This window comes from Pestalotiopsis fici, assembly GCF_000516985.1.
Source record: "Pestalotiopsis fici W106-1 unplaced genomic scaffold PFICI_Scf_4, whole genome shotgun sequence".
Lineage (NCBI taxonomy): Eukaryota > Fungi > Ascomycota > Sordariomycetes > Amphisphaeriales > Sporocadaceae > Pestalotiopsis > Pestalotiopsis fici.
In genome coordinates this window covers 946,820-960,739 of record NW_006917094.1, presented here as the reverse complement: position 1 = coordinate 960,739, position 13,920 = coordinate 946,820, and the positions used below count along the sequence as shown (strand labels likewise).

The 13,920-nt window shown below is 49.4% G+C and overlaps 5 protein-coding genes across 5 annotated transcripts; 1 reads left to right on the top strand and 4 right to left on the bottom strand.

The window, feature by feature from the left end:
* Window positions 1-155: 155 nt before the first annotated feature.
* On the bottom strand, window positions 156-5,586 carry PFICI_06270 (uncharacterized protein; the record flags this gene model as incomplete). The annotated part of the gene is made up of 18 exons (XM_007834851.1): window positions 156-375; window positions 465-866; window positions 937-1,020; window positions 1,089-1,568; window positions 1,622-1,763; window positions 1,816-1,880; window positions 1,932-1,982; window positions 2,033-2,104; window positions 2,159-2,282; window positions 2,336-2,677; window positions 2,733-2,895; window positions 2,960-3,681; window positions 3,736-3,969; window positions 4,032-4,181; window positions 4,310-4,442; window positions 4,498-4,724; window positions 4,774-5,433; window positions 5,496-5,586. The coding sequence occupies 18 exons, from the start codon at window positions 5,584-5,586 to the stop codon at window positions 156-158; spliced, it is 4,362 nt and encodes a 1,453-aa protein (XP_007833042.1).
* A 696-nt stretch (window positions 5,587-6,282) lies between these two features.
* On the bottom strand, window positions 6,283-6,720 carry PFICI_06269 (uncharacterized protein; the record flags this gene model as incomplete). Its single annotated transcript, XM_007834850.1, has 1 exon — window positions 6,283-6,720. One exon carries the CDS (start codon window positions 6,718-6,720, stop codon window positions 6,283-6,285), a length of 438 nt encoding a protein of 145 aa, XP_007833041.1.
* A 907-nt stretch (window positions 6,721-7,627) lies between these two features.
* Window positions 7,628-8,695, top strand: PFICI_06268 (uncharacterized protein; the record flags this gene model as incomplete). Its single annotated transcript, XM_007834849.1, has 2 exons — window positions 7,628-8,057; window positions 8,124-8,695. The coding sequence occupies 2 exons, from the start codon at window positions 7,628-7,630 to the stop codon at window positions 8,693-8,695; spliced, it is 1,002 nt and encodes a 333-aa protein (XP_007833040.1).
* A 368-nt stretch (window positions 8,696-9,063) lies between these two features.
* Window positions 9,064-10,270, bottom strand: PFICI_06267 (uncharacterized protein; the record flags this gene model as incomplete). The annotated part of the gene is made up of 4 exons (XM_007834848.1): window positions 9,064-9,866; window positions 9,928-10,128; window positions 10,188-10,201; window positions 10,251-10,270. The coding sequence occupies 4 exons, from the start codon at window positions 10,268-10,270 to the stop codon at window positions 9,064-9,066; spliced, it is 1,038 nt and encodes a 345-aa protein (XP_007833039.1).
* Window positions 10,271-10,550: 280 nt separating this feature from the next.
* PFICI_06266 (uncharacterized protein) lies at window positions 10,551-13,467 on the bottom strand (the record flags this gene model as incomplete). The annotated part of the gene is made up of 5 exons (XM_007834847.1): window positions 10,551-10,765; window positions 10,825-12,228; window positions 12,280-12,493; window positions 12,542-12,740; window positions 12,803-13,467. 5 exons carry the CDS (start codon window positions 13,465-13,467, stop codon window positions 10,551-10,553), a joined length of 2,697 nt encoding a protein of 898 aa, XP_007833038.1.
* Between the last annotated feature and the right edge of the window lie 453 nt (window positions 13,468-13,920).

The following is a 13,920-nucleotide window of genomic DNA, read 5'->3' as shown; positions in this document are numbered from 1 at the left end:
GATGTCTTAGTTGATCTACGATGTACAAAATAGAGATGCTAAGGAGCTAATTTACCTGGGCAGGTGATCTGCGGTGGGTATTGACTATGTCAGTGCAACAGGATGATAGTGACATAATCGGCCAAGAACAACTAGTATCTTCTGTGCCCTCTTCTTCACTGGGCCCTTCCACCATATAGCCTGGTGAAATTGCTAGTGGGAATTTCTAACAAATCTGCTGGCTTTCCAAATTCCACGAGATGACCCGCATCTAGCACCGCAACGTGGTCAAAATCCAGTATACTAGATAACCTGTGGGCAATCACGATAATAGTATGATCCTTGAACTCGGCGCGGATAATCTCCTGCATCTTGGCGTCTGTCTCGAGGTCAACACTAGAAATTTTCGTCAGTATGTCGTTTTGTATGGTTCTGGCACAGTCTGAAGATGCTAGCCAGAAATCTTAGAGCTGAAAGTGCCTTACCTGCTGGTAGGCTCATCTAGGATCAGCACCCTACCAGGCTTGAGCATGGCCCGGGCAAGACAGAACAGTTGGCGCTGGCCATGGGAGAGGAAATCCTTATCTATTGTGTAGTCCAACACGCCAGATCCCGCCGAAACGTTGTCGCCAGCCTTGTTCTCGATGAGCGTCCACAGATCAACTTTCTGCAAGGCAGAGATGATCGCTTCATCCGTCACCTCATCTACCGGCTTCATGTTGTCCCGCAGCGTACCCGGGAATAAGAATGGGTCTTGAGTCAAGCAGTTTAGCTTCTGTCGAATAACGGATCCGTCTACGCCCGCAAGGTCGATGTCATCAAGAATAATTTCACCAGAGACCACATCGATCATACGTAAGATAGCAAGTATTGATGAGCTCTTGCCGCTATGAATTGGTCAGTTTAGCTTTCTTTGGGCTTTTTCAATTGAAAGAGGGAAGAGAAATTTGAACACACCTTCCGGTCCTTCCCACAATGCCGAGCTTTTCGCCCCCTTTGATGGAAAAGCTGACATCTTGAATGACGGGCGACAATTCTTCGCTATACGACTCTGCGTGTTAGCACTAGACCAACCGTAAAGCTTATGGCGTTACATGAGGCTTGCCTACCTGTAGCTTGCATGTACATGCTGAAACCTCAAAGCGCCAGTTTCGGGCCACGTTGCACTGGGCTCCCTTTTTTGCTCGGAGGGCGACTTCTCCGCCGGAGTCTCCTCGGCAAAGTTCTTGATCCGCGCGATGGCGCCAAGCGAGGTTTCAAGCATGGTCCAATATTGCACAAGGCTCGTCAAGGAGTGTGAGAGCGATATCATGTTGACCAAGGCAATACCCAGCAATCCAGGGTCCACGCGGGTGTGGAGAGCGACAGCTAAGCCAACAAGTATAATAGCGAGACAGGCCACGATCAGGTCCAGCACGAGAACAAGCCACCTCTGGATACAAAAGAGGAGATAATACGGCTTCTGCGAACGGTCAAGTAAATGCCGGCTCTTTTCTGCAAAGACGGCAGTCCACCCAAAGGACCTGATTGTAGTCAAACCGTCCAAAGACTCGGTAAAGTGTGTGAAAAGTGGCGCCGCTGCCTCTAGCCTGAACATGAATAAGCTCTTGTTATTTTGGATCGTGCGGGTTGCTTTACGTACTCGAGCAATCTCAACTGTCGAGATGTTCGGAGGTAGAATCTCTGAATAAAGTACAGCGTCACGAGTATAAACGGTAAGACCGCAGCAAAGTAGCCAACAGCAGAGACAGCAAGTGCAATCACGACACCGCAACCTGCGAACTCTGTTGACCAGTAATGAGTGAGTGATTTGATCGAAAGGAGTTGAGTACTCACGGAAGGTGACATTGATAATAGATCCAGGAAGAGTCATGTCAGCAAGGCGAAGGTCTTGGCTAAACCTACAATAATATTAGTCCAAGTATCTTGTGATACATATCGAAGACTGTCACCTGTTCGTCAAGACTCCTGTGTCAGTCTTGGAAAAGAATGAAAGTGGTGCACTAGAGACTGTTTAGTAGCGCTTCATGATGCGCAATTTGCACCATCGTACCTCATTACAGCTCCAAGTAGTGCCTTGTGCAAGGAAGATCCGGAGTTCGGGACAATGACGATCCATAGGAAGCTGTGACTTTTAGCATACTGGCTCTGGCAATCACAAAGTAATAAATCCACGTACGCGATTGCAGCGGTCATGAGCAGCACCTCCATGAAACTCAGGAATCCAAAGATTCCCAACCAGTATCCGAGTCTTGTATCAGTACTGGTCTCGTTGCTCGATGCCCACCAATTAACCCAAACACCTGTATATGATTAGCAAAGTCTTGAGCTTGGCCAGGCGTGCGTCGGGACTCACTTCCCATGGCATTAACCACGGAATACGAGACTACTAGGAGCACAAAGATTAACAACTTCATGGGACCCAGTGCCTGCATATAGTATTTGTATACTGTCCAGTCACCTGTCTGGCGGCTCTCATCTGAAGCGCTCTCTTTGGTCGCAGGTGCGGCCTCGGGCTTATTGTTTGTGACAGTCTCCTTGTTGCCGTGCTCCTTATCAGCAAGACCCCGCTCAACCTTTACCTGAAGACCGTATGTGTACGTTCCAGGAACATTTAGCTCGATGAAGGAGCCTTGTTCGACCAACTCTCCCGAGCTATTCAGAGCAATAATGAAGTCGGCATGGGGAATATGCTTGACTATTGACGGTCAACTTAAAAAGCAAAGCATGCATTAGAAAGCTCTCGCACTCACCAGAATGTGTGGCCAAGATGACAGTTGTCCCAATTTTCTTGAAAAGGCCATCTCGCCCAAACACGCCTCGGAAAACCGAATCCTCTGTAGCTGAATCTAGGCCACTGAACACATCATCAAGTATTGCGAGTTTCTTTCGGGAGTATAGAGCACGAGCGATTGACTAGGTAGCCAATCTTAGGATATCTTCCCACCACAAAGAGTATCAAGTGTCGTTTGTAACTCACCAAACGCTGCTTCTGGCCTCCACTAAGCTTGACGCCCTTGCTGCCTACAATAACCGAATCGCCTCCTGGCATATCGGCTACATCAACGTGTAGCGTACAAGCCTGAAGTACAGTATTGTACCAGTTTGCATCAAACTCGGAGCCGAAAATGATGTTTTCACGGATTGAACAGTTGCTGATCCATGGCGTCTGGTCGCAGTAGGCGATTTCGAGCGACGAGACATGAACCGACCCTGAGGCTCGGGCACTCTCGCCAAGGAGGCCCTTGAGCAAAGTAGACTTACCACAGCCGACCGGGCCAATGACAATGGTTAGCACCGCCTCACCTTTGATTGAACTGGTGACATCTCTCACGACGTCCGGCTTTGAGGCGGACCAGCCGAAACTCGCATGATTCACGCGGATCTTGGCGGCCTGCAGCAGACTGTTACTGGGCTGAGTCTCTGTTTGTTCCCAGCTTCCTGACATGGCAGAGTATGTCGATCGCGGGTCAATGCGCGACTCTTCGACAAGGAATTCTTGAATCCTAGTGAAGCAACTCAGGGCACCCCAACCTGTCGGTATTGCTACAAGAAGCGTCGACAATGGAGTGCTAAGCAGTGACAGAGCTGCCAAAGCCGTGATCGCTTGTGCTACTGACAGATCGCCAGTACCGTTGACATGAGCAACTATTGCGTAAGCCGCAAAGATGAAAAATCGATTGAAGCTTGGTGGGATGTTGACTGAAAAGTGATTAAATTTCAAACACACAACCATGTATGAACGAACCTACTTACCTAAAGAAATATTTAGACTCTGTACTGTTCTGAACTTTTTTGATGTTTCCATCTCATCCTGTCGCATATCGCGAATGTTGGAGGCCATTTTATTGGCAAGTCCGAGCATCTTAATATTAGTCATGAATCCCAAAATCTCGGATGTAAAGTTGATTCTCTTTTGCATGGTTTGGATCCATGCTTTTTGTCGTGGTCCAATAAGTCCAGCAAGTTGAGTTGAGAGTCCTGTGGAGACTGGATGTACTGTTAATCACGCTTGATGAGACCAAAGATGGCGTGGATCCTAGGCTACTCACGAATTGTAACGATAATGGGGGCGATACACACTGCACCTAGCTGAGAGTACAACAGATACAGCGCTATTCCAAGTTGAACGAGAGCTGGGGGTGCGTCAATCAACAAGAAATTGTATGTCTCTGCAATTCTTGCCACGTCTGTTCCCATTACTGTACGAACTTGAGTTAGCTAGTGTATCAGGGCAAGGAGCTTGCGTGTCATTCTTCGCACTGGGCACGTTTGGCTCCCTAGAAGTGGATCCTTTGCTATTATATACAGCATATTGGCATCTACTTACAGGTCATCGCAGCCGAGTCATTGCTGCTAGCCATTGGGAGCGTTGCCATCTTGTCATAGATGATGGTGATGAGCGAACCGCGCATCATGGTCATCAAACGATAGGTCAGATGCGATGCCCAGCCCATGGTCAACTAATATTGGATAGTTAGCCCGGTTGAAGTTTGGATTTCGTGCTGGTCTTCTCACAGCTAAACCAATGTATACAAAGGCAAAAGCACCAATTAGACCATAGCCGGTGTTATTCGAGGAGGCAGCATCGCTGTTCTGGACCCATGTGACCATTTGCCGAATCAGGAACGTCTGACTGAGACTCAGTGCGACGTAGCAAAACTTGGGAACCGCAATCAACATTATCTCATATCGAAACCCCCAGGTACACGCCCAGGCCAAAGCGTGTCTTCTATTCTGATTGCCTATGATTCTTTAGCATTGATTTCTTTTATGCGATGTTCAAAGCCTCACAATTCTTCCAGTTGGACTGCAAGGTCTCGCCCAACCTGTTTGATGCAAGCTTCTCTCGGATCGGAGGCAGCGCATCAGTGTCTAGGATGTTCTTGGACCCTTGTAATAATAATGAATTGAGCCACCAGAATGTGCTGCGGTTGAAGAGGCCGCTCGTGCTTTCAAGCGAGATGTTGCCGCTCCTCGTGCCGGGTAGAAGCGATCGCTTTCCCATTTCTTCCAATGTCAAGAGAAGGCATTTGACAATTAGTGACACAGTCAAAACTGCAGCGACGCTGCGATTGTTTGGCAGGAACCATTGTGTGCGAACACGGGCTATATCCAAGATGGCAGTAAACCCAAGGTAGAAGCTGATGAGAAATGATGGCCGGGAAGATTTTCCATGCTCGAGATGCGACAGAGGCGCAAGCATCAGCGCAGAAACAAAGGTCAGGGATGCTGCGGCTATCGTGGCGTGGGTGCGAATGCTGGAGTCACTTGACAGCACGAGCAACGTAAGCTGTAGGCCCACGTAGACTGCCGTCGCCAATAATTTGGCCGCGTACAGAGCATTGAGCTTTAGTTTGCGTGTTTGGCGAACCAAACGAGAAGCGCGAAAGGGCGTGACGAGAAGAAAGATTGCGGCTGGCAAAATTGCCAATATGCTCTCTTCGAATAACACTATTTTGCATCAGAAAATCTTGAAGCGTCACGGTCGTGGAGATGATGGGAGCCTTGCTCACAGGTGAGGTCGAAGCCGCCGCGACAGTCCTGGGAGCTGACGCTGGGGCCGAACGAATCATCACCACAGTTGGCCAAGGCTGTGGAATTCATCTCGATGGATACTTTAGCCAATTGGTAAATAGATGCGAAGCCCGTAGGAGACACAATTAAAAGATAAAATAATCATAATCATAAATGCTGTTGGCCGGGCATGAATTATCTTTATCCGTCTCGGCGGCTGCCTAATGCAGGCTGGCAAGAGGCATCTCTCAGTGGTCGGAGGCTCAGGGCTTACACATGTGCAGGAGAGTGACAGGGTACCAAATGTAGCTAGCAACAGCTAGGGAGCCTAGACTATCTAGGTAGGTAATGATACAGGGCCATGATTGTTTCCCATGTCGTAGAATTGATGTTTACTGGTCATTGGAGCACTCCCCGTGCGACGCGAGACGATCATATTCAATACGCTCCAATGGCCACGCTTATGCGTCAGTTCAATCCAAGCTTGCAATGCATCCACAACGTATACTTCCAACACATAGTTGCGTGTAGTCATTTCAAGAGAACTAAACTTTGCACTGTCATGATTATAGTCTAAACTATTCACAGAATCATGGAAAATCACATTACAGCCACTCTTAATCTCCAAAGAGATGAATTCTTAGTTTTCATGGACAAGGATAGGTGGAGGAAAGCAAATGGTTCAGTAGTAACACCAAGACTCTACCGTATAGCATAGAACCCATTGATCAGCTTGGCATGTATAAAGGAGCCCCATTTCAACAGCCAATAATAAGTCGCATGCAATTACTCATACGGCACTGCTTTGTTCTCCTTGACCCAGAGCTGCTCTCCGGCACTCTTGTAAGCAGGCGGGATGAACCCATTGACCTTCCACAGCCTGCGCTCCGTCTCGTCAACGTGGAACTCCCAACTGTATCCCTTGTCGGCCACGTGGGGCTTGAGAAGCTCGTCGAATCGGGCCGTGGTGCGATGATAGATGGCGTCGTCGTCGGGGACGTGAATGGCAATGTGGTCAATGGTGATGCGAACAAACGGCTTGCCCGACCGCGGCTCTCCGCCCACCCACATGTCGTTGCCGTTGAGCTTGATAAAGTTGACCACGACATAAAAGGCAGGGAGGCTCAGGTTGGTGTAGAATTTGGTTATGTCCCGAGACAAGGCGGCCTTGGATTCATTGTCGACAAAAGTGTCGTCAGTGTGGTATATCAACCAGAGAGGCATTGTTTCAAATTTCTGAATAGCAAGATAGATTGGTGTATAAAGTGCAGTGCCACAAATGTTGTGTCGTTTCTTGTATTTGCTGAATGGAAGCATTCATGAACCTGGATAAACATGTTTTATAACCAACATGTTCCAAGTAGTGCCCATCTTAGTGGCATTCGGAGCCGAGCAAAGCTGTCACCAAACTGCCGACGCCAAGGATGAATCATGAGGCAATATTGATGAAATGTGATAAGCAAAATGCAACGGATATCAATTACTGACTCTGGTTCACAAATCAAACTCAAATTCAACACGCGACTATGCTTCCAAAGGGGGATGGGTTGGAGGGGTGCGATTTCTCGGGATCACATAATCTCAAATTCTTAACGGGGCCTCGGGATCGCCAAACGTGTGGTAACTGGTTGGTGACTGCTGCGGGGCTGCGGGCGTACGCCTAAGGGTGTCCGCCGCCAAAAACACGCCCAAATAAACTGTCCTGATATAGTCTCCTATATCATTCTCGACTCCATATTTTGTGGTTTATTTTCATACAGACACACCTGCTTTTCCTTAATTTGATTTATGATCGTGGGGCTTACAAAGCTAAAGACTACGCGCGTCGGTGAAGGCCCAGAATCCGCTAATGGCATGGCAGTATAGCACACTACTAACGCCATGAACACGCAAAACCCGAATGTGAGGCTCTGTGTAGTCTCGCAGATCGAGTTGTCGTAAATTTGCCAGAATTGGTTTGTAAGCTTCAAGTGTCCGAAGATAGCCATGGTGAGTTGTTTAAATGCATGCGCATGATCGCGTCACTCTTGTAGGCTATATATAGCATTGATTCAGCAGCATCGCATGACATCTCGACATTACATACCTAGATTTCAATTAGTCTACTCAACTAATCTCGCTCTCGCTCAATATGGCGGCAGAGACTATTTTCATCACTGGGGCTACAGGCTTCATTGGCTCCCATGTTGCGCAAGACGCTCTCAAAGCTGGTTGCCGTGTGCGCTTAAGCATTCGCAAGCCAGAACAGCAGCAAACTCTGGAGAAGCTCTTGGCACCATATCTTTCCCAACTTGATTTCGTTGTCATTCCTGACCTGAGCAACGTCGAAGCTATTCGTGGTGCTCTGGAGGGTATTGATCATGTCTTTCACCTTGCTTCGCCCATGCCCGGCAGGGGTTCCGACATCAAGACAGACTACGTCGAGCCCGCCGAGCGTGGAACTGTCGCGGTTCTAGAGGCCGCTCAATCTCACACGACGATCAAAAAAGTCATTGTCATGGCGTCTGTCTTGTCGCTTATGCCCCTTGGTGCTCTTGCCGCCCCGGACTTTTCAGTGACTGGTACGTTATACTTGCGCCCTTGCTTGTAAGTGATAAGCTGATTAACCTTCACCTTTTCCGATATAGACAACACGGGCGAAGTTATTCCGGTCGACCTGGAAAGGCCGTTGCCAGAAGGTTTCATTGGCCACAGCCTCAAGTACCAAGCCTCCAAGACTCTGGCCCACCAGGCATACCGCAACTGGAACCAGCAACACCAGCCGGCCTTTACCACAATTTCCTTCCACCCAACATTTGTGCTGGGTCCCAGCCTAGTGCAGCAAAAGGCGCAAGATATTGGTGGCATGAACGCCTTGTTCTGGATGTCTCTGCAGTCGGAGCAGCCCAAGATCCCTCCGACGTGCGTCGACGTGAGGGATGTCTCCAGGGCTTTTATCCTTGCCTTGGAAAAGAATGTGCCGAGCGGGACAGAGTATATCCTCTCGGGTCAGGCCTTTACATGGCAACACGTGGTGGATTTCGTCAAGAAGGAATATCCCGAACTCGAGCTGAAACTTACTCCGCCGTTCCATCAGAGGCTTGTTGCCGATACCAGTCGGGCAGGGCGCGATCTAGGAATCAATTGGCGATCCATGGAGGACTTGGTCAGCTCTGTATTGAACCAGCAACTATCACTCCAAGGACGTTCGCACGTATAGAGGCAAATGGAGTCACTGCTAAGTACTAGCATCCTCGGATAGAATGAGACTCTTCCTTGATTTTAGCATAGAGTTTTGTCGCAACCACCGATTGTATGCGATAACACAGGTGCACGCCCCAACGCCCGACTGTGAACCAGCGGCGCGTCTTGCAAATGATTCATCAGCTGATCCATGATTATCCCCTTGCATATAAGATAGTATGAGAGACAAGCTCTAACCCAACTGCCTAGCCGAGACTGTTGGTAGGTCTATCGCCACTGTGACAAAGAAGTCCATGATGACTCGTATTCAGCCTCTTTGGGCATCTTCAAGTCTATGTAACTAGGCACGGGACGGCCTACTAGCATAGACACAACCAGCAAGCATCAGTTATTTTTCAACTTGGCCGCCTCAATATCCAAAGTCTCGGGGATGGTCTCCAGTAGACTCTTACCCCGGGGTTCCCAACCAAGATATTTTCTCGCCCGCGCCGCGATACCGTGCGAGTGCAACTCCCAGCTGGGATGACCGACCTCCTTTTCCGTCACCTCGCGGACGTGCGGCCGGGTCTCGTCCGTCAGGAGACCCTTCTTCTCGGCCTCGGCTGCTATGAATTTGGCGATGTCGGACCAGACGTGTGCGCCGCTCTCGAGGAAATAATACGCGTGCGGTCCAAAGATCTCTGGGTTGTCGCGTTTCGATGAGTCCGTCGCTGCCTCGACGGCCAATGTGAGGGCGGCTCCAAGATCGCTGACGTGCACGTGGTCCCATTCGGCGGTGCCTGGGGGCAGAATGGGCGCGTAGCCGTGGGTGAGCGTGAATCGCGTCATGCCTGGAACCTGCATACTGCCCTGGTTGACGGGTCCGCGTCCTTGGCCGTATATGGTCGGCGGGCAGATGATGAGGGTCTTGATGGCTCCTGAAGAGGTTCCATTGGTATTGAGGACCAGCTTATCGATTGGACGGTGAGGACACTTGTCTGGTAGCTCGTCGGTAATGAGGACGACGTCGTCTATATCGTGCAAAGTGTCCCTACGGAATTTCTCGTCTTCAGACTTGTCTAGGCCGGCGATGAGCATCGTGCCCGACACGTGAATCCAGTATCCGGGCTTTTCTGCCGTATGACTACTAGCCAGGCCTTTTGCGATGGCTCGGGCAGATGGTTCATCATCTGCAGAGTCTGCCGTATCTGTATGAAGATGAATGGTAAAATTCTGGCGATATCAGGCACTAAGCAACAAAATACTTACGGACTACGACGTCCGCGTCTGCTGCTGCCTTCTCAATGATATCCTTCGAGTCCAGACTACCGTAAACCAAATGGACATTGTCCTTTGGCGGGTACTTTTCAAGAAACAATTTGCCTCTTTCCTCGTTTCGCAGCAAAAGCGTGTACTCAAAGTCTGGGTGTTTGGAATAAAGCTGATAGAAAGCTTCTCCTCCCACAAAACCTATACCAGTCTTAGTTGATTGCTCATCTTCCAAGGCTTCAACGTGGTTGTGAGTTCACCTGTCACGCCGGTTCTATTTCTGGGTCAGTGTGACATTCAAAAATGAAGTTGTGGATGCTTACAGGAAGATTTTCGCAGACATAACGATTGTATCCTCCGTTGTAGTGTGTACTGCGATGTGAGAACGATGAGCGGGACCTCTGGCAGAGCTGGGGCGTCATTGGATTTCTTCGAGCACGAATACTTTAAGTAGCGGGGTAGAGGGTTTAGGCATTGGTCACTAAACCCAAAGAGGCTTTGCGATCTGAACGGAATAGGAAAGTGCTTGGTAATCGACAAATACTTTATTCTCGGTCTTCTTTTTGTATTCCGTCTTCTTTCGGCCAGTTGCTCAACGCTTGTACATTGGAATGCGGACAAGGTCAGTGATCAATGGCAAAGTAGACCTTGACTTCCACCTCATTGCTCCACCCTGCCTTGAGATCCATCTCTTTCCATGCTGTCTCTATATCGATGCGAACGACATGCTGATCTACCTTGTCCACCGAAACCGTATGAGGTGGGACAGCTTGACCTTGTATGGTTACCATAAAGTCTCCTTCAATGGTCAATTTGGGAAGTACTGATATGTAGACCCCTATGACACCATTAGTACACTAATCACCAGGTAATGTTACCGCTTCTTCAAGTACTTACCTAGTACACCAAGCGCCTTGACTCTCGTGTCGAGGAACACACGGCCATCGTGCAGCCACTCATACTCACTGGTGGTTATGGCAGCAGCGCCAGTCATTTTACCCACAAGTCCGAGATTCGCTGTATATACACTACCGAGGCTATCGCTATCGAACTGCGTGAGGGGAAATGCAGTGAAAATATCGTAGCCTCTGACCTCAAGTGAGACGGGCAGGAGTGCGCGAACTGAATCTGGCTTCATGACAGGTGAGACAATACCACTGCTGTGGGCCCGCACAATGTAATTCATGGAAGGAATCACTCCAAAGAAGCGCGATAGCGGGATGAGTTCCGTCAGGGGTCGCGCCGAGATATTGAACACACCCAGCATAGGTGTACCAGTCACAGCTCGGCCATGGTAGCAACCAACTTTGAGAATCGCGTCATCGTCATAACCAACGTATTGATCAAGGGCACGACCAAGAACACTTGGACGGAAAATGACAGTCTTCCCACGAGGTGTAGGTCCAGTCATCTGGTTGATGAGATCCAAATTGTGTTCTCCCGGTGTGTCGGTGATGTATATGGGTCCACCACTGACGCAACGAGCGGCAGCATGGAATCCCGAGTAGTCATGGATTGTTTGGAACATATCCCAGTCAGGAAGTATGTTGAGATGCTGAGTGAGCAAGCTATTGTGGGCATTGGTCCAGATATGCCACGGGTGCGATTTGGGGATTGCTGGAAAGAAATCGTCCGAGTTTCGTACCAGCACGGCAGGTCTGTTTCGTGGTAGCTGCGAATAGAAGAGGATGTGTGGTGTTTGAGACATGCAGGAGATTGCCTTGATACTAAAGTAACGGAGAGACGAGATCATCCAAGCATCCAGGTATGGATTCGTCAACTCGCGGCGATACTTTGCCGATTCTATTGTATCAATCATGAACTGAGCATCGGTTTTGACGCCGTCGATGCCACAATCGGCGAGAAAACGATAAAAGTCATCGTAAAACTTGCCGACATCCTCTTGAGTGACCACAGTCATGGGGCCTCCCAACGGCAAGTTGCGCCTCTTTGCGTCTTGTCTGTCGACCAGTACAGTCTTGTAAGTCTGGTCCAGTTTGCTTCCAGGGTGGATACCGCCCCAATAACCAAGCAGTGCGTGCCACACGGCAATGTGTTGAATGTTGGGATGCTTTGACCGGATCTGCGTGACTGTCTCCTTGAGACCTTTCGGGAACGTCTTGGGATCCGCTTCAAAACTCTTCCATCCACGCTGAAACTGACTCTCATGGGTGTAATCAATGTCTTGCCAATTATCATCAATGATGAGGCTCGTAACATTGATGTTGTTTTCTGCTAGTTTATCAACAGCATTGAACACCTTCTCGTCTGTCAAGTCCTGGCCGAGAGCGTTCCATGTGCCTACAGTGCTATTAGTGAAAAGCATTGCCAGGGGAGGTTCACTCAACATACAGTAGCCCAACCCATCATACCAGTTCTCCATCCATTCAGGTTTGACGCCGTCTCGAAGGGCCTGGAGCTCAGTCTCCATCTCGTGACTAGCTGTCTTGGCTGCTTGAACCACACTCCTCGATTGGTACATGACAGCAGCAAGAGCACTTTCGAAATTGTTGCCAGTAGCCGCAAGTACCAAGCCCGAGGTTGCGGCTTCGCCATCATTGCGAAGCTTGTCGTTGTCAGCACGACACCTCTGAAGTGGCAATAGCATACTTACATGTAGCTGGGGCTGTCCGGATTCTGTATGCTGAAATACAGCATTGACACAATCAATCCCGCTCACAGCCAGAAGCACCAAATGACGACCAGTAGGACTGAGAAAGGCAACCATAATAGCGTCCTGGTCAAGACTAAAGTCTGCCTTGCCATGTCGAGGGGCGAGCCAGGGAGTCCAAATACGGACGAGTGCAAACCATCTGGACGTGGCCTTGAGTTACTTGATGATCGGAGCGTAAAGCGGCCTCAAGATATAACTTACCCAAGGTATCCTCCCCATGGTACACCTATTCTAAAGTCGGTATAGGCCGAGGCGTCCCCATCTGCGGCGGCGATGGGCGCCTTGATGGACCAAAGCTCAGTACCTGGACACTGGCTTACGAGGCTCGAGACCTTTAGATCTGGGTTGAGATCCTTGATGACGGCAGAAAAGTCGGCGGGACCTTGAGCAGATGAAGCCTCCGGGTTGATGACTATGGTACCATCACCGATGCTCTGCTCGTCCTTGACCCACCGCCAAGGCTTATCTGCAGTGTTGCGAAATTTGATGGTAAATGCCAGTGATGTCGATACAGATAGGTTCGAGTCAAAGTACAGTCGAGTTTTCTTGGACTGTTCACTTTGCAATGAGGTTGGGGTTGGTCCATCATTGACACGAGAGAGGGCGGTCTCGGTCCATTCGCCAGTTCCCGCATTGTGCCAGACAGCAGCTTCCCAGGGTTCATTGACATCGGCTTCGTCCACGTCTATGACAACAACGAACTTGACGTTTCCCTTTCTGAGCTGCGTCACTTGTCCCAGTGGTGGATAGCTCGAAACGGTGGCGCCCATATCGTCGGTGACGGTGTTTGGTTCAGGTGGGGGTTTCTGCTTCGGAATGAAGACGGCCTGGAACTCCTTTTCGAAATCGTAATCTTCGTCACTCATGATTGCAAATATTGAATCTAATCAATCACGCCTCGGTATGTGCTCAAGTTTGGGAAGAATAAGGATAAGGAACGATTCAATTCATTTCAAGTTTCATCCTGTGCATAGTTCAAACTCCCCCATACAAATACGCGTGAGCGGCGCAGAACCTAATGTTAATTGCAACCTGACAAGCTGATGAATGATTGAGCTTACAGCGCATACATACGTACCTAGCCGACACTGGAGCAGCGCTTTGCTCGAATCGGGGGTGAGAGACATTGCTTCCCGAGCTGCACTTACAGCTGTTTCACCACCAATCACAATGGAGGTCTTGTATGACGTCCCATGTGCAGGAAATTGTGGTTCGAGCTCTGTTCTCATGTGTCTCATTCGCGTCTCTTCTGCATCGGCATGTTTTCTTCAACTTCCGCCGACCTAGACTGGGTAAGCTAATGTAGTGGATTCTCACCA